The 24,387-nt window shown below is 42.2% G+C and overlaps 1 protein-coding gene across 4 annotated transcripts in view; it reads right to left on the bottom strand.

Moving 5' to 3' along the window:
- Positions 1-24,387, bottom strand: part of DENND1B (DENN domain containing 1B) — a 259,577-nt gene that overhangs the window by 157,413 nt on the left and 77,777 nt on the right. For 2 of the 4 annotated variants that reach the window (XM_075936692.1, XM_075936694.1), the window contains exon 4: positions 4,617-4,670. The exons of 1 other annotated variant lie outside the window; for it this stretch is intronic. In XM_075936692.1, coding sequence (XP_075792807.1) covers positions 4,617-4,670 — 54 coding nt within the window. Of the gene's footprint in view, positions 1-4,616; positions 4,671-5,592; positions 5,736-24,387 lie in introns of those variants that run through there. One more of the 4 variants, XM_075936695.1, reaches the window with a different exon arrangement.

Genomic DNA, 24,387 nt, shown 5'->3' with positions numbered 1-24,387 from the left:
GAGGGGCCAATGTAGAAATTGCAGGGAATAAAACATACAGTATACACAAAGCAGAAAACAAGCAATGAAATAAAACCAAAAAACAAACATTACCAAAAAAACAGTCCAAACTCGTAACATACTACATTTTAAATACATCATTCTCTCAGGCTCACAATTTTTTTTTTTCAAAGAAATAATTTTATTTTTAAATTTTGGGTCCTCAGGTAGTAATATGCCACTTTGAGTCAGGTATCATGCCACTTTGAGTCATTTTCACTTGCAGTATATATCTTAATTTAAAACTTATTTTTGTCTTTATGTCAATAGTATTAATTGCTGCTTGGTATCTGTAGGATTCATTTAAAATAGGTAGGAAATGTATCTTTAATATTCAACTGAGTTTCCCACTGAAGTTTTTCTTAAAAAAATAAATTACTGCACAAAGAAGGAAACAAAAAAAGATTAACCCAATATTTTGACTTAACATAAAAATCAGTACATTTTGCAACATTTTTGAGACTCAAGCAAACTACAGTAGTTTCTCATTGCTCTGCCTCCCACCCTTCCCCCACCATGACCTGCACAAACATACATACACACAACTTCTGCAAAATACAGCCTCAGCTCGCTTCCCAACTGGCAGGAGCATCCCTCAGGGGACAAGTCTTTAAACCTCCGCACTCTTTAAAATTCAACCAGCCAGCAGGTCTATAGACTGGTGTATAAACAGTATAGACAAAAAAATCCTCTCTCAGCTTATGTCAGTGACAAAGCAGCTCAGCAGTTGACTGCTTCTCCCCTGACAGCGTAAGCTGGGTTTACACAGATCAATAGATGGAAGTCCTACCTTCCAGGGCTCAATTTTTCCCTTAATTACAGGTATTCAGATTTTTTTAAATGGAGGAAAATAAGATGCATCTAAAATGCTTTCTAGATGACTTCTAAACACTGTTTGGGGTGTTTTAATTATAAATTATCATGTTACACTTCTTTATATATATTAAGTATTAGTGCATACATAAAATTGACACATTGTACAGTGACCCTTTCCCCTGAATGAAACTTGAAAATTGTTTTCTATTCAATTTTCATTTCCAGGAACATGCACCTAAGACGTACCTGAGTGTTGGCAAAAAGATGTGAAAACAACAGAACAAGAGTACTACACTAATTTCCATTCCATTTTATTATAAAAGTTTAATAAAAAAAAAGTATTCTTCTCTGGTGAAAAGGTTACATGTATCTTCAGACACAAGAAATATCCTTAATTCTACTGGATTATTTTCATCTATGGAACCTGGATGTTAGATTTCATAAGAGTATATACTGTTTAATTTTGGAAATAAAGTTCTTTTGCCATGTATTCCCTATTGATTTTAAAAATAAGAAACTTTATGTATTCGCACAAACAAATTAACTTTGTTGTTAAAACAACAGGCAACTATCTCACTCTTTACATACTGTTCATACAGAAAGTTTTCTAAATTTTAACAAACCATTAGTGCCGTTATGCAAGCTTCAAAAATTCCTTAATTTCGTAAAGGCTAGATTTGTTTTCTGAAATATCACCCTCTATAGGTGAAATTCCAGTCCTCTATGCAAAACCCAAGTAGAAGGGGAATAGAAGCCACTTAATCATTTCAGAGGCAGGGCATGACACATCTCAGCACAGTCTATTAATTTATATAATGCTGTAGCAGATACTGCACCTCCCACGGGATTGTAGTCCAGTAGTCCTCAGCAGTTACAATTTCACTGACCATGGCTCTACCTTTCCCACAATCACAGGTTTCTAGGCTTCTAAGGGAAGAACCATTGCTAGCATCTGACATTTAAGAATTATTTTCTTTTCTTGATAAAGTGTATTTCTATCTTGGTTATTATTAAAAGGCATCCATTATTGTGGTATATATGCATCACCCAAAGCAAGTACAGCTGAAGACTATAAGAAGGATGCTTAATGCACTGGTGATGATGACCATTTGTTGTAGGCAAACTTATGGCATTGCCTTTGGAAGATATTACTGGTCTGCTCTTTTGGTTAAAGGACCGGCATCGTATTCATTACTAGCTAGGAAGGACAAGGCTGGAATTTTAAAAATGGTGGTCATTAGCAAAGAAGGTCTTCATTAGCTTACATAGATCAATACTCAGAAATACTCAGTTACATGTCTACCCTAATTACAAGCAGTGGAATAGAAAAGAAAATGTGTCTCTTTAGAAAAAACGGATTAATCCTGCACCCCTGTCCACTTCAGAGGCATTTCAGAATTGCCCAGGGGAGGGGGAATTTTTTTTTTTAAGTAGCAGCCATGAAAATACCAATTATTAAAATACAGAACTGAGATCATCAGATAGAATGGATGAGTATTGTTAGCTATTTTGTACCATATTCATATAATAGGTGCTCAAAATAACCATCCCCATAAACTTGCAGAGCGATAGGACATCTGTCAGGGAAATATTATCACATATAGGAGCATAAATAAAAATCACTAACTCAGAAGTGACAGGTTTTTTAACATCTTTTCTCCTCACTACCCCCTCACTTATTCTATATCTTCATCTCCTTTTATTTTCTCACCAAGTTATTTTTTTTCCTTTTTTCATTTCTGCCTAAGGCTTTTAAAAAAAATTGAAGTTCATTTTCATGTACCTTTTTCCTCTTCTTTGAAAGGAAGCAACTCCTCTTCTCTCAATCCTTTACCTTTCACACAGCCAATCCCATTTTATTTTGTACTCCTTGCTTTCTCCCACATTCTTGAATAGCACTGCTGCTGCCCTGTTCTTTGTTCTCTCCTGTGTTCCTGTAAATCTCAACTAATTCTCTCTCAACTCTACCTTGTTGTGGTCCCTGTTTCTCTCTTTCTCCACTATAAAATGTCCTCTGTGTGTGTTGCAGTGGTGGTGTTTCCTTTGATCTTCCTGCCTCTAGAACCCATGGGCTATGTCTAGACTGCATCCCTCTGTCGGCAGAGGGATGCAGATTAGGCAGGTCAACATTGCAAATGAGGCAGGGATTTAAATATCCTGTGCCTAATTTGCATAAAAAAATGGCCACCACATTTTGCCAACTCAGCACTTTGTCAGCAAAAAGCGGCAGTCTAGAGGGGGATATGTCTAGAAAGAAAGCCTTTTTTGACAGATCCTGTAAACCTCCTTGCAGGAGGTATGAGGAGGGGCGCGGTGTCGACGCGGCCCTCACCGAGGGCCACGCAGGGTCCTCCGCCCGGCCCCTCCGGTTTCCCCCACCCGAGATCTCGTCCTCTTTGTGCTCCCCGATCACCCAGGAGCCCTGCCCCAAGTCTGGCAGGGTCGGTCCACGCTCAGTCAACTGTGAGTGGCGTCTGCGTTGGCGCAGGAAGGTAGGGGGGTTCTGGCCTGCCCTCACTCCGAGCCCCGACCCAGGGTCCTAAGGTCTGGGGGGATACGCCGATCCCCTCAGTCCTGGTTGGTGGGGGATGGAACACCCTAAACACACCAACCCCCCAGGTTCTAACAACTTGCCCTGGGTTGCTTCCTACCTCCCTCGCCGGGCCTCTGTGACGACTGGGTCCCGAGGGTCTGCACAGACTGGGTCAAGGTGCCTCTGTCTGGGCATCCTCCTTCCGGCTGCGCGCCTTCCCTCCCCCTGCTCTGGCGGCGGCGCTTCTTTTAAGCGTCCCGCCGCAATGACGTCCGCCGTAGCAGGGCGGGAACGCCCCCTCCACTGGGGAGGGTTGTCCCGCCAGGGCGCCTGCACGGGTCGGCGCCACGGGTCGGGGACGGCGCCCGGTTAGTGCAGGGCGCAGGGGCTGCACCGTCACAAGGCATAAGGGATCAGTCAAAAAAGGCTTTCTTTCTCGACAGATCCCCCTCTAGACTGCCGCTTTTTGCCGACAAAGTGCTGAGTTGGCAAAATGCGGCGGCCATTTTTATGCAAATTAGGCACCGGATATTTAAAGCCCTGCCTCATTCGCAATGTCGACCTGCCTAGTCTGCATCCCTCAAGGGGATGCAGTCTAGACATACCCATGGTGTTCAACCAGTTCTAAAGCAGCAACCACTACAATGGCTACTGTTATAGCAAACTAGCCACACTCAACCAACCTGATAGCCTCATGTGGCTAGTGGTTAGCATGTTGGACACCAAGCTCTAAATTCTTTCCCCTCTTGGAATTCCCTCAAGTCTCTTGTCCTCCAACTCCCAATTTTCTCCCTTCTTGAGTTTCACCCAACCTTCCCCTAGCCCTTCCCTTCCCTGCAGGGATTCTTTTCTTTCTTGTTCCACTATGTTTTTATTTTAATTTCTCCTTTGTCCACACAAAATGCATAGTGAGGGGTGTTGTGCTGAAGACCTTGCCCTGATCCATTGACAACTGTGAGTTTGTTCAGATGCATGAAGTTAAGCACATGTATTGATAAAGGCCAACTTTTCACATCTGAGACCTTTGCCATTAAACTCTGAGGAAGGTGAGATCCTGATGCTCCCAAGAAGCTGTCCCCGCTCTGCTCTCCCTCTGCTGGCTTCTACTTCTCCCTTTCTGTATGGGACACACAAAGAGAGAAAGGAACCTAAAAGAAGAAGAGCCAGAGAAGGACTCATAAAAGGATCTAAAAGTGGGAAGATGAAAGAAGAGAGTGAGTTAGCCCACCTTGATAGCTTCTGCAGGCAAGAGAAATAGGAAGACAACAACTTCTAGTAGCACCTAGGGGATGTCACAAAAGAAAGATGTCAGTACAAAGAAGTGGGACTCAGGAGCCAAAAGGCAACCACCATCTGTTACTGAACATACAAACAGAAGCTGCACCACAGCTCAGAAGTAACAGTGTGCCATGTTTACAACATATGCCTCATTTTCCTCTAACAGATAGCCCACAAAGCAGCAGTAGACAGGAATCATGTGAGGATTACCTGTTGTGTTCCCTCCCTCTGAGACTATCTCTACACTACAGGCTCCTTGTGCAAGCGCTCTTCCGCAAAAACTTCTTGCGCAGAAGTGCATTGAAAAAGTGACTGCATGGACGTTCTCTTGAAAGGAAACTCTGATTGCTGTTCACAGAATGGCCACTAGGATACCTGTGCTTTTTTTGATTGCCTCTTTTTGGGCAAAAAACCCTTGTTTCCCATCCACACACACCTTTTTGTGCAAGAGCTCTTGCGCAAAAAGGAGTTATTCCTCATACAAGGAGGAAGACTTACACCAGAAAAGCCCCTCTGTTCTTTCGTTTTACTTGCACAAAAACGTGCTTGAGGTGTAGACGCTCTGCACATTTTTGCTCAAAAACTCTGTAGTGTCGACCTAGTCTAAGGCATCTGGTACTGGCCACTGTCGGCAGACAGGATACTGGGCTAAATGGACCTTTGGTATGATCCAGTATGGCCGTTATGTTCTTATCCTTTAGCATTTACTATTACCTCAAGTGGCTGAGGTCTGCATAGTGGATCTAAAGGATCTCCGCTAATGAACCATGGTTCCACATTTGGAATTTTTTCCCACTTTCTTTTAACAAACCTGGCAAATGTACTATATATTTGAGAGAGTTTGTCTATCTGCCTGTTCAAGTACTCCTCCTAAATAGTAAGATCTAGGATCACAAAATTTTGCATACAGCTTTGTCTTCTCATACCTTGAAGCAAGGTACGAGTCTGGTTGTGCCAGGAATTGGATTGCTTCTCATAAAACCTAAGAGAAAAGAGACAGAATCACCTGGCAGGTGTAAGGGGTTGGGTGGGGGAGTGCACACCTCCCTTCCAGGACCTCCCCAGCCCTGAGCCTCCCACTCCCCAGGTGCCCTTTAAAATGGGGGGGGGTGCTGAAGCAGTCCTGGAAGGGAGGTGTGCGCACTCCCTCCCAATTCAGATGGGAACATTGCTGGCTGGGTGCGAGGGAAAAGTGCACAGTTGGCTCTATTCCTCACTCTGTCTGGGGAGCGCAGGGGACATACACTCTCCCCTAGCTGTGCCTGCTGGACCTGAAACAGCCATGGAGAGAAGCTTCTCACCTGGACCCAAGCTGCTAAGGCAACCTTCATACTGAACCCCACATCTCCAGCCCCACCCCAGAACAATGACTTAAATGAAGCAGGTACATGTTCATTTTATTTTAACAAAATTAATTGATTTAAGGATTCAAGCAATGTTAGGTAAATCTTCTAGTTACATATAAAACACACAAAAAGAATGCTAAATTTGCAAAGTCAAGCACTCAGTCTTTAGGAAATGCCAGAATTAAGTTTGCTTATGCAATTGTCATCTGATTTTATTAACATTTCATAGGACTTTATTTGTTCAGAGCATGATCATAGAAACTCGCTATTCTTAAACTCTCGAATTCTCATGCAATCAACTGAGACAAGCAGTGGGGCTTTGAAAAAAAAGTTGAAAATACCATGGAACTTGGGATAAAACAAGGAGAATTAGCAACACTGCATTTCACAAAGGATTTCTCCACTAGATAATATTCAGGCAGAGGTAAATAACTGTTATAACTTGTGCTTTTTTTGTGACGGCACTGCCCGGTACTCAGTACCAGCACCTCCAGATGCAGTACCCGCACCTCTAGTCAGAGCTCAACAACTTTTCCCCTGGAGTACAGGCGCCTTTAAAAAAAAAAAAAAAAAAAGCACTGGTTATAACTATTTTAGAACAAACAATAGCAGAATAAAGACCACTGTGTTACTGCAGGGCTAGCATAGTAAAGTCCGAAGTCTGTGATAGTCTGTCTGTTACATCATACATCTACAAACAACTTCTATTGTTTTTTCCCCTTGATTCATGTTTGTGAAATTCTTATTCCCGGAGCAATATAGGAGATCTGGGAATCAGAGAGAGAAAAAGGGAGTACTCTTTCCATCAAATGCCACTTGTATAGATTATTATGTGGACAATAATTATCTTTTAAGACAGAAAATTTCCAAGTTGCTTGCCGGTGCATACATATTTTAGGCTCTACACTTGCTAAAAGATAATGAACACTCTTCTATTATCATTCAGTAAATGCAAAGGTGTCTCATCACCAGTATACAGCTTCCATGACAGCAACTCTGGCTTTATTCACAAACTGATCTAGAAAGCAGTTTAAACTAATGATAAAAAGGTAATTATCTGCAGAATGTTTCATGAAGTACAACAAAAATCTAACAAACATAATTACAATTCTTTCACCATTTCCACAAGCAGAGAGTGTACTAATGTACATCACACAAGTCTAGCAAAAATGTCCCACTGTTCCTAATACTGATTGAGCTCCTCCTTAGTATAAATAGCAACAAACATTTTAAGCATTTTGACATCTAATCTGTCTTAACGCAGACATAATTCACAGGATCCTGAAAATACTGGCGCAGCCAGTGGCTCATCCATAAGAGGGCCAGTGTCCAGACTACATGGGGTGTGATTTGTAGAGTGAGCTAAAGTGTTGGGCTCTAAGAGTACGTGTACCCTGTGGAGCTATTTTGGGATATCAGAAGTATCCCAAAATAGCTATTCTGCATGTACTGAAGCAGACTTATTTTAAAATAGATTTAGAAATAATGGGCGGCTTATTCTGATATCCTAGTAATCCTCCTTTCACGGGGGTTAAGAGGGATTTTCGAATAGCATGTTATTTTGAAATTTGGCACTGTGGAGACAGTACTAAATTACAAAATAAGCTATTTCAAAATACTTGAAATAAACTACACAATTTGCGTTAAGTGTCCTAAGTAGATCCTATTGAGATAAACTAAGAAAGTAACTAGTTCCTATTATCACACACAACTATACTAATGCAAACTAGGCACCTTTTTGGTGACCCCAATGGGATCTACATGAGAAGCTAGAGTAAAACACTTTAGAAAACTTTACAAATCACACTGGACTGCAGTGCCATTCACACAAGCCGCCAAGTTCCCAAAGCTGAGGCCAGTAAAGCTTTATCAGCAATAATAAAACAGAATTTTTTTTGCAAAGCTTTCCTTTGTCTCTTCAGTGGCATATGTATAATGAATACAAATAGAAGAACTCAAAGATCAATTAATTAGTTCCTAGATGAATAGTGAGTTATGTTGGTAATGTTTGTAATTTCAATTATAAAGTTTTCAAGTTAGTGCCTAATAGTAAATATCCATACATTTTACCACCTTCTTTATTCAAAACTCCCCCTGAAATCAGTTGTTTCATTCTGAAAAAAAACTGTAAGAGCATCATCAAGGGATTCCACACTTATGGACCACTATGATTTTCAGACCCAAAGTGCTCAGGTTTACAAAACTTCTTATTCCCTTATCCTGAAATCAGAAATTCAGGCTGGGTTCTTTCAAGGCTCAAATGATGATGATGATGATGATAAAGGATCTTTCTTTCTTAACTATTCTGTTTATGAAGCAAAAACACAGCAGGATCCAGCCAACTCTACCATACCTTCCTTATAAGGTACATTTTTTAAATAAGATCAGACTAACATTTAAAAATACTGCTTTCATCACCTCAAATACTTTCTGTATTTGAAATCTCTCATTTAAATAATCCCAAATATTTGTCTCAAGTTAAATGATAAATTAGTCCTCATTTCACTTGCAATTGAGTGGCAGTGTATAGTCAAAAATGGATCATACTCCCATTATGAAAGGGGAGCAAATGGGACAGGGGGCTCCAGAAAGAGGAGTTTAAGAGGGAGTTTGTCAGAGGGAGGCCTACTACGGTCAGGAAGACCTGCAATACCTGTGCCAGCACTGCTTCTGTCTCCTCCACCTGCACCTGTAGCCAGACAGACTACATGACCATGGATGCCTCTCCCTAGGTCCTGGTGTGGTTTTGCAGGGACTGTGGCTTGCAATTCACACTTACTGAAATCCTGGCTGGGGGGGACCATCCAATGTGAAAGGTGCCTGCTGGTGGAATCTCTCAGGAAGCAGATGGGAGAGCTACAAGAGGAGATGGTTAGGCTGAGGAGCATCCGAATCCAGAAGCAATTCCTGGACAGTATTCATGTCGAGACAGCTGAGGCTGAGGAAGCTGACCCACTACACAGGAATGCAGACACAACACTGGTGGAAAAGGAGATGGCTTAGGGGGGACACTGGCAGCTGGTCACTTCTGGCAGCAAGCAGTGCTCCACCCCTGCTACCAAGCCTCCCACCGTGGTACAGGGAAACCAATATGCTCTTCTTGATATAGGAGATTAGGAATCACCTACAGCTGAGGAGGAGAAGCTTCGTACTCCCTAGAATGGGAGAGCTGCTACCACTACTGCGAGGAAGAAACGTAGGGTAGTGGTAGTCGGAGACTCTCTTCTGAGGGGGAAGGAGGCACCCATCTGTTGCCCTGACATGTAATCTCGGGAGATATGCTGCCTGCCAGGGGCCCGTAGCTGAGATGTTCTGTCTATTACCCCATGCTACTCATCCATGATACTGCAAGGTGTGACACTGAGTGGATCAAGAGTGACTACAAAGCTCTGGGAGTATGAGTGAAGGAGTTTGGAGTGCAGGAGATATTCCCTTCAGTCCTTCCTGTCAAAGGCAGCGGCCCAGGCAGAGACAGATGCATCCTGGAGGTGAATGCTTGGCTGCAAAGATGGTGTCGCCAGGAGGGCTTTGGTTTCTTTGACCACGGGATGTTATTCCAAGGAGGACTGCTAAGCAAAGATGGGGTTCACCTTTCGAGGAAGGGGAAGACCGTATCTGGATGCAGACTGGCTAACCTAATGAGGAGGGCTTTAAACCAGGTTCGATGAGGGCAGGTGACAAAAGCCCACAGGTAAGTGAAGAACATGGAGACTCGTGAGATGCATCAAAAATGGGAGGGAGTGTGGGCTATAATAGCAGAAAGAAAGGAGGGACAAGGCAGAACTGGGAGGCAAGATCAAATCAGTATCTTAGATGCCTATATACAAATGCAAGAAGCATGGGTAATAAGCATGAAGAAGTGGATGTGCTAATAAATAAATATAACTATGACATAGCTGATACCACAGAGATTGGTGGGATAATACACACAATCGAAATATTGGTACAGAAGGGTATACTCAGGAAGGATAGGCGGGGAAAAAAGGGAGGAGGTGTTGCCTTATATATTAAAAATGTACACACTTGGACTGAGGTGGAGATGGACATAGGAAACAGATGTGTTCACAGTTTCTGGGTTACATTAAAAGGGGTAAAAAACAAGAGTGATGTAATGCTAGCAGTCTACTACAGACCACCTACCTAGATAGAAGAGGTGGATGAGGCTTTTTTTAAACAACTAACGAAATCATCCAAAGTGCAGGATTTGGTGGTAATGGGGGACTTCAACTATCCAGATACATGTTGGGAAACTAACATAGCGGGGCACAGACTATCCCATAGGTTCTTCAACTGCACTGGAGACAACTTTTTATTTTGGAAGGTTGAAAAAGCTATGGGGGGAAGCTGTTTTAGATCTGATCTTAAAAATAGGGAGTAACTGGTTGAGAATTTGAAAGTGGAAAGCAGGTAGAGAAAAAGTGATCATGAAATCACAGAAAGTATGATTCTAAGGAATGGTAGAAGGGAGAACAGCAAAACAGAGACAATGAATTTCAGGAAGGAAGATTTTGGTAAGTTCAGAAAGATAGTATGTAAGGTTCCATGGGAAGCAAGAGTAGGGGAAAAACACCTGAAGAGAGTTGGCAGTTTTTCAAAAGGGAGATTATTGAGGGCCCAAAAGCAAGCTATTCGCTGCATAGGAAAGATAGAAAGTATGTCAAAAGACCGCGTTGGCTTAACTAGGAGATCTTGCATGATCTAAAAATAAAAAATGAGTTATATATGTAACCCCCTTTTTCCTCCCCGGGTTACTCGGGAGCAGGTCACACTCACAGGTGTGCCTGGGTGCCTGATGGTTTTAGCATCAAAGGAGATCCTGAGCATCCCAGTGGTGCTGTTGTTTAGTTGGGGAAAACCCTATCCATCCCCTTGCTGCAGTCTCTTGCTCATAAAGAATATACAATGGCGGTGCTTCCACCTGGCTGACCTTGTATACACTTACTGGAGTGCCTTGAGAGCCTCCAGAAATAAACTCATTCCAGCAATAATCTGGATCTAATTCCAGAACAACAACTACAAATCATATACATCTGATGAGTAAAGATTGTTTATTTTAATGTAATCTAACTTAAATAAACAGGGTTTAACAGATTAACAATGAATAACATTAACAAAGTACACAACAATAATTGGAACTTATATATCTAGCATTTGCACTGCCAATATTGATCCCACCCCAGAGTGTGCACACCCCTGGACTCAGAGTCCCAGACTCTTGCTTGCGTGGGCGCGCTTGAAGAACTGCAGCTGTAATGGAGATTCTCTGTAGGCAGTGTGTATGAGGGTCCAAGTTAGGCAGCAGCTCTGTCCCTGGCAGCCCTTTCCCAAAAATGCCCAATTACTTACAGTCTCATGCTGTGCCTATCAGAAGCAGCCTGCTAGATCCCAGTTCCAAAAGCATCTAGTCCCAGTCTGTAGCTGCACTCTAACAGCCCCTGGACTGGATCAAACTCCTGCACAGCAGCCTGGCTCCCCTTCTGTTCCAAAATCCAAGGCAGAGTCCCAGACTGCTAGGCCTCTCTTCTCATGCACATGGAGAGACTCCGATCTCCCACACAAGAATCACCTCATTCCTGTTTTCCCAAGGGCTCATGGGAATTGTAGTCTGAGAGACACCGGGTCTTCCCAGAAAATAAGCGGAGGCACCTTTAGTAAGGGGACTACATATAAAAAAAATGGAAACTAGGAAATATTGCAAAGGATACAGACAATACAGGTATGCAGGGGTAAAATTAGAAATGCAAAGGCACAAAACATAAAAAGCTACAAAAGCTACAGACAAAGTGTAACAAGAAGACTTTCTATAAATATATTAGAAGCAAGAGTAAGACCAAGGACAGGGTAGGCTCATTGCTCAGTGAGGAGGGAGAAACAGTAACCAGAAATTTGGAAAAAGCAGAGGTGCTCAATGACTTCTTCATTTCAGTCTTCACCAAGAAGTTTGATGATGAAGGAATGCCTAATATAGTGAATGCTAGTGGTAATGGGGTAGCTTTACAAGATAAAATTAAAAAAGAACAAGATAAAAATCACTTAGAAAAGTTAGATGTCTGCATGTCACCAGGGCCTGATGAAATGCAACCTAGAATACTTGAGGAGCTGATAGAGGAGGAGCCTTTAGCTATCATCTTTGGAAAATCATGGAAGACAGGAGACAAGTATCAGAGGGGTAGCCGTGTTAGTCTGAATCTGCAAAAGCGACGAGGAGTTTGCCTCCAGTTTCCATCCCGGACACACCACACGATCTATTGTTTACAGCCAAGCACTGAGGTACAACCGCATATGCTCCAACCCCTCAGACAGAGACCTACACCTACAAGACCTTCAACAAGCATTCTGTAAACTGCGATACCCACACGAGGAAGTGAGGAGACAGATTGACAGAGCCAGACGTGTACCCAGAAGCCTCCTGCTACGGGACAAGCCCAAGAAAGAAACCAACAGAACACCACTGGCCATCACCTATAGTCCCCAGCTAAAACCTCTCCAACGCATCATTAGTGATCTTCAGCCCATCCTGGACAATGATCCCTCGCTCTCACAGGCCTTGGGAGGTAGGCCGGTCCTTGCCCACAGACAACCCGCTAACCTGAAGCATATTCTCACCAGCAACTACACACCGCACCATAATAACTCGAACTCAGGAACCAATCCTTGCAACAAACCTCGGTGCCAACTCTGCCCACATATATACACCAGCAACACCATCACAGGACCTAACCAGATCAGCCATACTGTCACTGGTACATTCTCCTGCACATCCACCAACGTAATATATGCCATCATGTGCCAACAATGCCCCACTGCTATATACATCGGCCAAACAGGACAGTCCCTACGTAAAAGAATCAATGGACACAAATCTGATATTAGGAATGGCAACATACAAAAACCTGTAGGGGAACACTTCAATCTTCCTGGACACACAATTGCAGATCTAAAAGTAGCCATCCTGCAGCAAAAAAACTTCAGGACCAGACTTCAAAGAGAAACTGCTGAGCTACAGTTCATCTTCAAGTTTGACACAATCAACTCTGGATTAAACAAAGACTGTGAATGGCTTGCTAACTACAAAAGCAGCTTCTATTCTCTTGGAATTCACACCTCCAGATCAGCTGCTAGAAGTGGGCCTCATCCTCCTTGATTGGATCCACCTGGTCATCTCCAGCCTGATCCTGGCCTGCATATTTATTCCTGCCTCTGGAAATTTCCACTACATGCATCTGACGAAGTGGGTCTTTGCCCACGAAAGCTTATGCTCCTACACTTCAGTTAGTCTATAAGGTGCCACAGGACTCCTCGTCGCTTTTGGAAGACAGGAGAGATTCCAGAAAACTGGAAAAGGGCAAATATAGTGCCCATCTATAAAAAGGGAAATAAGAACAACCCAGGAAACTACAGACCAGTCAGTTTAACTTCTGTGCCAGGAAAGATAATGGAACAAGTAATTAAGGAAATCACCAAACACCTGCAAACACCTGGAAGATAATATGGTGATAGGTAACAGCCAGCATGGATTTGTAAAGCACAGATCATGTCAAACAATCGGACAGCTATCTTTGATAGGATAATGAGTCTTGTGGATAAGGGAGAAGCGGTGGACACAGTATACCTAGACTTTAGTAAGGCATTTGATACAATCTCAAATGATCTTCTTATTAATAAATTAAGCTAATACAACTTAGATGAGGCTACTATAAGGTGGGTGCATAACTGGCTGGATAACCATTCTCAGAGATGCCACAGGACTCCTCGTCGCTTTTGCAGATTCAGACTAACACGGCTACCCCTCTGATACTTGACACCATTCTCAGAGAGTTATTAACAGTTCACAATCCTGCTGGAAGGGCATAACAAGTGGGGTTCCGCAGAGGTCTGTTTTGGGACCGATTCTGTTCAATATCTTCATCAACTATTTAGATATTGGCATAGAGAGTACGCTTATTAAGTTTGCAGATGATACGAAGCTGGAAGGGATTACAACAGCTTTGGAGGATAGGGTCAAAATGATCAGGACATACTAGAGAAATGCTCTGAGGTAAATAGGATGAAGTTTAATAAAGGCAAATTTAAAGTACTCCCCTTAGGAAGGAACAATCTGTTTCACACATGCAGAATGGGAAGCAACTGTCTAAGAAGGAGTACTGCAGAAAGGGATCTATAGGTCACAGTGAACCACAAGCTAAATATGAGTCAAAAGTGTGACATTGTAGCAAAAAAGCAAATATGATTCTGGGATGCATTAACAGGAGTGTTGTGAGCAAGACACAAGAAGTCATTCTTCCGCTCTGCTCTGCGCTGCGCTGATTAGGCCTCAATTGGAGTATTGTGTCCAGTTCTGGGCACCACATTTCAAGAAAAATGTGGAAAAATTGGGGAAGGTCCAGAGAAGAGCAGCAAGAATGATTAAAGGTCTAGAGAACATGACCTATGAAGGAAGATGGAAAGAATTGGGCTTGTTTAGTTTGGAAAGGAGAAGACAGAGAGGGAACATGATAGCAGTTTTCAGGTATCTAAAAGGGTGTCACAAGGAGGAGGGAGAAAAATTGTTCTCCTTGGCCTCTGATGACAGGACAAGAAGCAATGGGCTTAAACTGCAGTAACAGATGTTTAGGCTGGATAGTAGGAAAAACTTCCTAACTGTGAGGGTGGTTAAACACTGGAATAAATTGCCAAGGGAGACTGAGGAATCTCCATCTCTGGAGATATTTAAGAACAGGTTAAATAGACCTCTATCAGGGATGGTCTCGACAGTACTCGGTCCTGCCATGAGGGAAAGGGACCGGACTCGATGACCTCTCGAGGACCCTTCCAGTTCTAGTGTTCTATGATTATGTATGGTTACTGTACCATAAAAGGCCTAACACTAAACACAGCGGAGCACTTCAATTTCCATTGAATGAAAGAACTGAAGGGACGCATCATTATTCAGGGTTTTGCCCAGAATTTAAAAAGTCAAGGAAAAAAATAGAAGGGGACTCCTTGAGGTAGAAAGTACAGAACTGCTCGATTTATTTTATTTACAAATCAGACACTTCTCTCTCCCCCTCTCCTGCCCCCCATTGTAAATAGTATTTCTCCAATGGAGTGTGTCAAGACCTCTAAAGGTTTTGGCCATGCGACCAATGAAACAACAGATTTTTGACAACCAATACAAGTTGTTTCAAGTTACTGTCAAGCATCACCAGCACAAAGACTGTAGCACTTAACATAACATGAATGTTATTACAGGCTGGTAGGTTAGACAGATCTGGCTGCAATGAAATTATAGTAGTTAGAAAAATAAAGGAGTCTCACTTAAGTTTAAAAGGAAATCAGCTTTTATCTAGGAACATTTCAGAAACAGAACAGGAACAAACAAACAACATTGCTAATGCAACAGTCAAAATTAATAGGAGCTTTGGTCGGGGTATCTGAGACTGCTCCTCTCCATGAACAATAAATAAGGAAAGCTGTTGTCCGAGTAGGGTAGGATTAGTTGCAGTTCCTCTAAATAATACTTTTCTAGAACAGTTTTACTGAAAGCTGCATCTGCACATGTGCCTGTCCTAAAATGTCTAGTACCACTGCACGTGGAGAGACCTCACAGTAGCTTTGCATATCCATTATAGTGAAGTGCTGGCCGTATCAGCCTATAACATGGGTTTGCATCTCATTGCTCTGGACTCTGATGTCTTAAGAACAAGGCTCCCTTAAAGCAGGACTATATGCTTCAGTAATACAAATTATCTCATGATGTGACAGGGCATAGCACCTACGGGCCCCTTATTTTGGATGGGGACGCTGAGCGCTACAATATTACAAATTATAAATCAATATTGACTAAATCAATTAAAATAATAATAGCAATAGTAAACAGCTCTGAAAGGAGAAGAGTGATGTTCTCTCAAGTGGGTGAAAGCTAGAGCAAGGCTACTCAACACACGGCCCATGGGCAGTATGCGGCCTGAAGGCTGTTTGTTTATGGCCTGTGGTGCGGGTTAGATTTTCACAGGCCTCAATAAGCGGCCCATGGGTGGGAGCAAAAACAAAAAAGAGGTCAATATAATGCTCTTCTGTTGATATGCATTTTATAAATGTCATATGGGTGGAAATCGGGTAAATATTGCATTTTATTAATACCAGCAGAAATGACTTAAATAGGCCCTGTGTGTTGTGTAGTCTTGCCTCAAACTTTGTGTTCATGCCCATCAGTGTGAAAAGCTATTTGCATATATATTTGCATGTATATTCAACCACACCAAGACTGTCTCCCTCAGCATGTGCTGTATCATTGTGGCCCCCGGGGCTTCCAAAGTTGAGTAACCCTGATCTAGAGCAAAGGGTTATGTTTACAAAAGGATACGAAGGAAACAACACAGAAAAAAAATAAGATCTTTCAAAAGGTAATGGCTTGGCTGAGCTCCCCAACCTTGGATAGCTGCATTTCATAATTCTTTCTTGAAGCACACCAGCTTACATGTCAGTGTCAGAGGGCTGTGATGGTAAGAAGAGAGTGTGGCTTTGTGCCACAAGAGGTAGTGAGACAAGCTAGTCGTGTGAACTGTGTTTAATTTGATATAAAAAAGTCTATGGCCAAGAAGAGAAGCAACACGATGAAGGGGAAGGATCACAGCTTACAGGGAACTAGGTATACATACAGTTTCATGATTACAGTTGTTGATTACAATTATAGTTGTCCAAAAAGAAAAAACATCAGCACTCAAAATAAATTATTTCTAATTCCTTTTTACAGAGAATGCAAGTAATGCATAATTTTATTATAACATAGTTTAATGAGAATCATACAACATAATTTGAATCACTGAATGAAACTGAGAGAACCAGTGTTCTTCAGTGAAAAATACTTTGATCATAGCTAAAGTTCAAAAAAGAACAGAGGTTCAATGAATCTGAGAGGACCACTAAGTGGAAATGAGAAACAAGTGACAAAAGACATTTCATGAGCAGAGCCTAAAATGTGTTATACTGTGCCTTGGTGGCACCAGGGGCAGTAAGATGACCTGGCCCTCTCACTCCTCACCACAAAAAAGTAGACCAGTAGGGACATATCCTATATCTCTCTCTATATATAAAATAATCTTCCTGTGGGACAACTGTGATGTCATCACTTCACTCTGCGTCCACAGGAACAAGCCCCACCCACTTCCAGCCTGGATTTTCATAGGGCCCACGTGGAGGGCTGGGGCTGCCTATGGCCAGCCCTCCCCTCCCCTTCCCTTCCTAGCAGCAGGGGGGAAAGAGGAGCCCAACGCGGCTTGGGCCCAGCCCCTCCCAGTGGCCAGGGGAAAGCTGGGACCCAGCCCTTCCCAGTAGCTAGGTGGAAAGCCAGGCCTGACCCCCCACAGAGACTGGGGGAAAAGCCGGGCCCGGCCCCTCCTAGCAGCTGGGGGGGAAGCCAGGCCTGACCCCTCACAGGCACTGGGGGGAAAGCTGGGCCTGGCCACTCCTAGGGCAGGGGGAAAGAGCCGCGGCTGGGGCAGCCTTGGACCCTCCCTGGCAGCAGTACTCCACTTAAGAAGGAAGTACTGCTGAAAGGGATTTAGGAGTCACAGTGGACCACAGGCTAAATATGAGTCAACAGTGTGACGCTGTTGCTAAAAGAGCAAACATGATTCTGGGACACATGAACAGGAGTGTTGTGAGCAAGACTCGAGAAGTCATTCTTCTGCTCTACTCTACGTTGATTAGGCCTCAATTGGAGTCGTGTGTCCAGTTCTAGGCACCACATTTCAAGAAAGATGTGGAAAAACTGGAGAAGGTCCAGAGAAGAGCAACAAAAATGATTAAAGGTCTAGAGAACATGAGATATGAGGGAAGACCGCAAGAATTGGGCATGTTTAGTTTAGAAAAGAGAAGACAGAGGGAACATGATAGTGCAGGGGCCAACCCATTTAACAAATAGAGCTGAAACACAGCGGAAAAAATGCGAAGAGCCGCAACAGAACTGTCATCAGGCTCCCATCAATGGCTGCTATCTTGGGCTCCATTTTTAATCGCCCACTCCGGTGATCACGGGAAGCCGGAGGGAGCAGGAGTCATTGGGGGGGGGGGTGCGGGAGCGACTTCGCAAGCCGCACTTTTGGGGGAGAAGAGCCGCATGTGGCTCGTGAGCTGCGAGTTGGCCACCCCTGTGATAGTGGTTTTCAAGTATCTAAAAGGGTGTTACGAGGAAGAAAGAGAAAAATTCTTCTCCTTGGCCTCTGATGATAGGACAAGAAGCAATGGGCTTAAATTGCCGCAAGGAAGGTTTAGTTTGGACATTAGGAAAAACTTGGTTAAACACTGGAATGAATTGCCTAGGGAGGTTGTGGAATCTCCATCACTGGAGATATTTAAGAGCAGGTTGGATAGACACCTATCGGGGATCATCTAGATGGTGCTTGGTCCTGCTGTAAGGGCAGGGGACTGGACTTGATGATCTCTTGAGGTCCCTTCCAGTTCTAGTATTCTATGATTCTATAAATTGTACTATAATCTCATTTTTATCACAAACACATAAAAGCAATTAAAATGCAAACAACAATCAGCGATGACATTTAGAAACATCCTGAGAAGTGATAGTAAACAAGTGGCATGTGTGCTTAACATAACATGCAGTTACTTAGAATCCTGGACCTTGGGGAAAGGCAGGGGCAGTACCAGGCAAGTGACGCAGATTATGCCATTCAATGTCCAACATCCAGGGAGGCAGAGTTAACTGGAACCACCACCAATGAATGACCTGAAGCTGAGGGAGACAGAACCAATGATGGAAGGACAAAATAGATCAATACAATGAAGGCTAAAATGGACAGAATTAACTGAAAAGGAAGCTGAGAAAGTATAGCGAAGAGCAGAATGAAGAGAAAAGAAAGCAATAAACTGGAATGGAGTGAGAGCAATAGACACCAATTAAGCATGTCACCAGGTAAACTATTTTTGGCATTCTTGCTCAAAATGATGACCCAAAAGGTTCATCATCACTGATCCAATACCTAACCATGGACTACATTTCCCCCCTTTGGTCTGCAAATTACTGACTGCTATAGAGATAGGCCAAACCACTAATTTTTGAAGGTGAAAGACTGAAGAACTGTCAAATATTAAGTTAATACTGTACTTACTTGAACACACATAAAAAAGAACATTTTTACAAAATGTAGTCCCTAATATTACAGCTATATGATAAAAAGTGGCTAACATACGCATACAGTCTATTAAAATGCACATAATTTGACTCAAAATGAAAACATATCTAACAAGTAATTCCATTCATCTGGCCCTTTTTCACCCAGCCTTAAGATATACAAATGCATGTCTTTTCACCAGAAACAGCAGCTGGGAATGAAAAAGAAAGCATTCAAATGATCATTTTCACATCATATTCCATCGCCTTTTCACTAGCTTCTCCTCCGTCTTTCTTTGAGCCCCATTCTATTACAAGAGAGCTGCTTTTTAAATCAATTCATATTTCCATAATCCACACTGCTGTTTTTCCCTCTTCTCCCCAGGGTGGACTAACCCCTACCTCCAGAACTATGGCTTACAACTGTCATTAAGACCTATAACAATAACAAGATAACAAAAGAGCTGGTAGAGATGAGGCTTGTTGGTACCATATGCTGAGCAAGTCCAGCATTTTCAGCTCATGGAAAAGCTTTATAAAACAAAACTATCACAATCTTAACAATAAGTATCCTTGCAGTTGCCACCTGTCCCCAAAAGCGGCAGGAAAGTCCTGATTTTTGAATATCAGTGTTGCATCCCCTTTATAAAAAATGGTACCCTGATAGAAATGATTTACGGAAGAAAAAAAAAGACAGTGCTTAGATTGCAACTTGAAACATTTTAAATCCTGACGGTCATTGGGGTTTTTAAAACATTTAAACAAGTAACTGTTCTAAAGTAAGTTTTCCAAAACAAACCGGAAACCTACCACTCAGTGTAGCAACTCACATTTATAAAATGGCTAAAAATGATTTATTCCATTAGCTGCAATTTGAGCATGAAAGAAAAATAAAGGCATTCCTTACTTACACACAGACTATTTTATTAATTATCTTTTCTGTAGGTCCTTTGGCTTAATAAATATTAGATGCTTTTCAGCCTTAAATGAAGTTAAAGAGTCAGCAATTCAGAAGAAATTATCTATGTTAACCTGAGCAGGGTTTAGCTAGCAGGCAGAAAGCTGCTATTTTCTGAGCTGAACCACCCATTTTCCTAGATGTCACTGAAGGCATTAAATTCCTAAATATTCCTCAACAATGCAATGACAATATCATTTAAATAAAGGAATACTGTCAATATGAAGCAGAGAACCATGTTTGACACACGTAGGATAGGTCTACACAGCCAAGAAAAACTCGCTGCTGACCTGTGCTAGCCAACTCAGGCTCACACAGCCCTTGCTGCAGGACTATTTCATAGCTATTTTGACTTCCAGGCTTGGGTTGGAACCTGAACTTTGTGACCCTCACACACTGATGGGGCCTAGAGCCCACGCTCCCGCCTGAGCCCAGGAGTCTACACAGCAATGAAACAGTCCTGCATACCTCAATAGCCTCAATCTCAAATCCATAAATCCAAAAATTCTCCAGATAATAAAAACACTGTCAAACAACATATGAGCAGCACCAACATCTTAAATTCCCTTTTCAGATTTGTTTACCAAAGTAACAAAACCAGAGATTTGTTGCATCCCTGAAGCAAACACCCTTGTATCTCCCATGAGCACATGAAAGGAACATTTAATACCCCAACAGTGCAGAAGAATGAAACTATCAAGAAGGATAGAAGATAGTGAGATGTGTCTCCTGACATAATCTCTGCAGCTTTGACAGAAGTACAAACTGGGTGCTGATAGTCTGGGTTTTTGCTGGTCCACAGATGAGGAACTAGGACTGCAAGACTATTACAGCTGTCTTTTATACATTATTGTTTGCTGTGCTCTTATAGCTGTGCTGGTCGCAGGATATTAGGAAGACAAAGTGGGTGCAGTAAAACCTCTTATCTGATGGTGAAAGAGACACGCTTTCAAGCTTACACAGACCTGAAGAAGAGCTTAGTGTAAGCTCAAAAGCTTGTCTCTTTCACCAACAGAAATTCATACACTAAAGATAATACCTCACCTACCTTGTTTCTCTTTTATACTTCGTTGTATTTCACATGACTCAATGTTCATTGTCTGGAACATAAGTTTGTCTTCTGAAAACCAAATCCAGTTTTGTATAGTGCTCATACTTCTACAGAGCTTGTACTATTATTTAAATTAGAAAGAAAACAATATATTCTCCTTCACACTGATCAAGTCTCAATTACTGTTCACTTCCTGGATGTTTCCACACACTAAGGACTCGATGCCGCAAGATGCTGGCATGACTCAGCAGCACACTTGAGCTTATGCTCAATTTTCAATGCATATGTCATCCTATTAGCCTCAATGGAACTACTCACATGTCCAAAGTTAAACATGAGATGAAGTGCTTTGCTGGATCAGGGCCAAAATGCCAGCCAACTGCAGGATCAAACCACTAGAGCAGACATATGTTATAACACAGAAATCAGATTTTGCTGAAATGGTTCATAACTGGAAAGGATGTTAGGATACCTAAAAAATGGGACAGTCAATAATGCAGACATTATTAGAATATCTTTTTGTAAGCTGGTTGGCTTGAGTCCTGGATCCCTGACCTGTGCTCAGGCCTGTAAATTGATGTCCAACGATTCCCTTTAAACCCCGGACCCTGAGTACAGCTCAGGTAAATAAAGACAAATAAATAGCAGTTCCCCTGTTTATAAGGCCAAGGCTCTGGTTCAGGGCAAGGCAGCAAAACAAACCCAGCCCTCCCAGTAAGTAAGGTTCAGGCCCTGGTTCAGGGTGGGGCAGCAAGACAAATGGAGTCCCACCATTTGAATGGCCCAGTCCCTGGTTCAGGGCAGGGCAGCAAAACAAATGAGTTCCACGGACAAGAGAGGGGAGGGGCAGACTGACACCCAGTTTGTAGGGTGGCGGGGGGGGGCGCGGGCCCTCCCTACTCCACCGCATCCCAGCCCAGGGCCCTAGCAGTCAGCGGAGATCCAGCCCGAAACACGCTGACACATTCTAAAGTGTTATAACACCAGCCCGACAGTTGTTGCCTCCCCCTGGGCCACTGCCTAACTCCTCCTCCACATCTACCTGGCTCCACACTGGCTGCTGGTTCTTGAGGTCGTCTAAGTCTGAACCCTTGAGCAGGGTAAAGAAGGTCTCTTTGGAGCAGGGGGCCAGTGGTCCAGGCCAGTCCTCAGCCTCTGCAACGTCCTCAGGGTCTTCCTGGCTTGGGAGCTCAGGACAGACATCTGCTTCCTCCAGCGGCTGGGCCCCCCACTGGGCTCCTGGGCTGGGCTTTTATATCACTCGTCTTGCCCCTTGGCTTCCAGGGACTTCAAGGGGCAGGACTGGGCTCGGCCCACCCAGGCTTAGAGGGGGTCAGGGTCAGTGAGCAGCCACCCCTGCTCAGTACACTTTTATACTGATCATTTGTTCAGCCTCATGCAGATGAGTGTGCATATTACTACTCACTCGTATCCCAAAAAAGTTAGAATTAGAGAGTTTTTAGTGAATAGCAACAATGAGCAAGAGCATGGAAAACCTCTGACATGAAGAGACTGAAAAGGTTGGAGTTTTTTTACATTATAAAGGAGATAAATAAAAGAGGACATGATAAAAGTATAATTAACTGTCTAGAGAATGCAGATCAGAAAAGTCTCCCTGTCTTACAAGAAGGGAGCAATAAATTAAATTAAAAGGTGACAAACCAAAGACTGATAAAATGAAATGTGGTTTTTACACAATGCATATGCTTTATTATGGACTGCATTGTCACAGAAAGATGCTAAGGAGATCAGATGTTTATATGAATGCTAAGAATACCTCAGGTTATCATAATTAATTATCATAATTAATAACAACAACTTTGGAAGGAATATTAAACCATACTCCTCCAGGCTTATACCAACCTCTTATGCAACCACCATTTTAAAAGTATGTACATTAACAGTCTGAAATTTGATTGAAAAATCTATCATCCTTCTTCTATTTGGCTGGCTACTTATCAAATCTATTGTCAGACACGTCACAAAACTAATAAAGTCATGCTGCTGTTCTAATAGAGGAAACTGAACTTCAAGTCCCAGAATGACCAGTAGGAAGCTTTATATGTTTGCAGGGGAAATTGTTATTTGATAATGTTGTGAAGGAAGTACTCTCAGTGAGTTTTCGGTATATTATAGGGACAAGTGGACCACCAGAAATAAAGGAGCTTTGAGAAACACTTGCAAATTTAACAAAAAAAAGAGACCATGCAAGATCCTCTACTGGTATAGATCAGTGATTTATATCAGCTGTAGAACTAGCCTTTTGTCTTGCTTCAAAAGAACATAAAAAAATATAATGTCTTGATGTTTTCGAAGTTTTAGAGTATTGCAGCAAGATACAAGAGATATACTTTGAATATTGAAAATTCTACTGAAAGAAATTTGAGGATAACTAAATGACCAAACTTATTAATGGGTGAAGGTTGTAGTATTAAAAAATAATTTGTTTGCAAACATCTTTGTACTTGTGACAATCATAACATCTTTCATCAAACCTCTGACATTAAATATTATAGAAAAAGAGGTATCCGAATATTCTTCCTAAATGAATAAACTTAACCAAAATTTGTTTTTTCATCCCACTACTCATTTGCTATCTACACTTCCCAAAATGTAAAGACAAACTTTTCCTCTTTTGAGACTATCTTACTTCAACTTTAGTCAATAAATTGGTCATGATCAATCTATTTTAACTTCAATGTAATCAATGAACTTCTTAACTGCCATTTCTTTATTGCCCACTAGAGCTTCCAAACATAAGCAAATGTGAATTCTATTGGCCTGCTCTCTTAAACAATTTCATCTTTCTCCGCTGCTATGGAGACTTTTGTCATCTCATTTCAGGGTTCTGAAAGATTCCTTTACTGTGCTTTGTGACCATATATAGATGTTATTACTAGACAAATGTGGTGTAAATGAAGCGTTTATAAAAGGGGTGCACAACTGGTTGAAAAAAACCACACTAAAATAGATATTAGCGGTTCACTATCAACCTGGAAGAACAAGTCAGAGTACAGTGTTATATTTTCATTAATAACTTGGATAATGGGGAAGACTGTATGCCTATAAAATTTACAGATGACATCAAGCTGGAAGGTTGTTGCCAGTACTTTGGAGGACAATATTGGAATTCAAAAAGATCTGTATAAATTGGAGAAATAGTCTGAAATAGACAAGAAGAAAAATCAGTAGAGACAAGTGCAAAAGTATGACACTTAGAAAGAAAAAAATTAAATGCACAATTACAAAATGGGGAAT

Source organism: Pelodiscus sinensis, chromosome 9 (genome assembly GCF_049634645.1).
Source record: "Pelodiscus sinensis isolate JC-2024 chromosome 9, ASM4963464v1, whole genome shotgun sequence".
NCBI lineage: Eukaryota > Metazoa > Chordata > Testudines > Trionychidae > Pelodiscus > Pelodiscus sinensis.
Note: the sequence above shows the minus strand (reverse complement) of the source record. Positions and strands in the feature narration are given on the sequence as shown.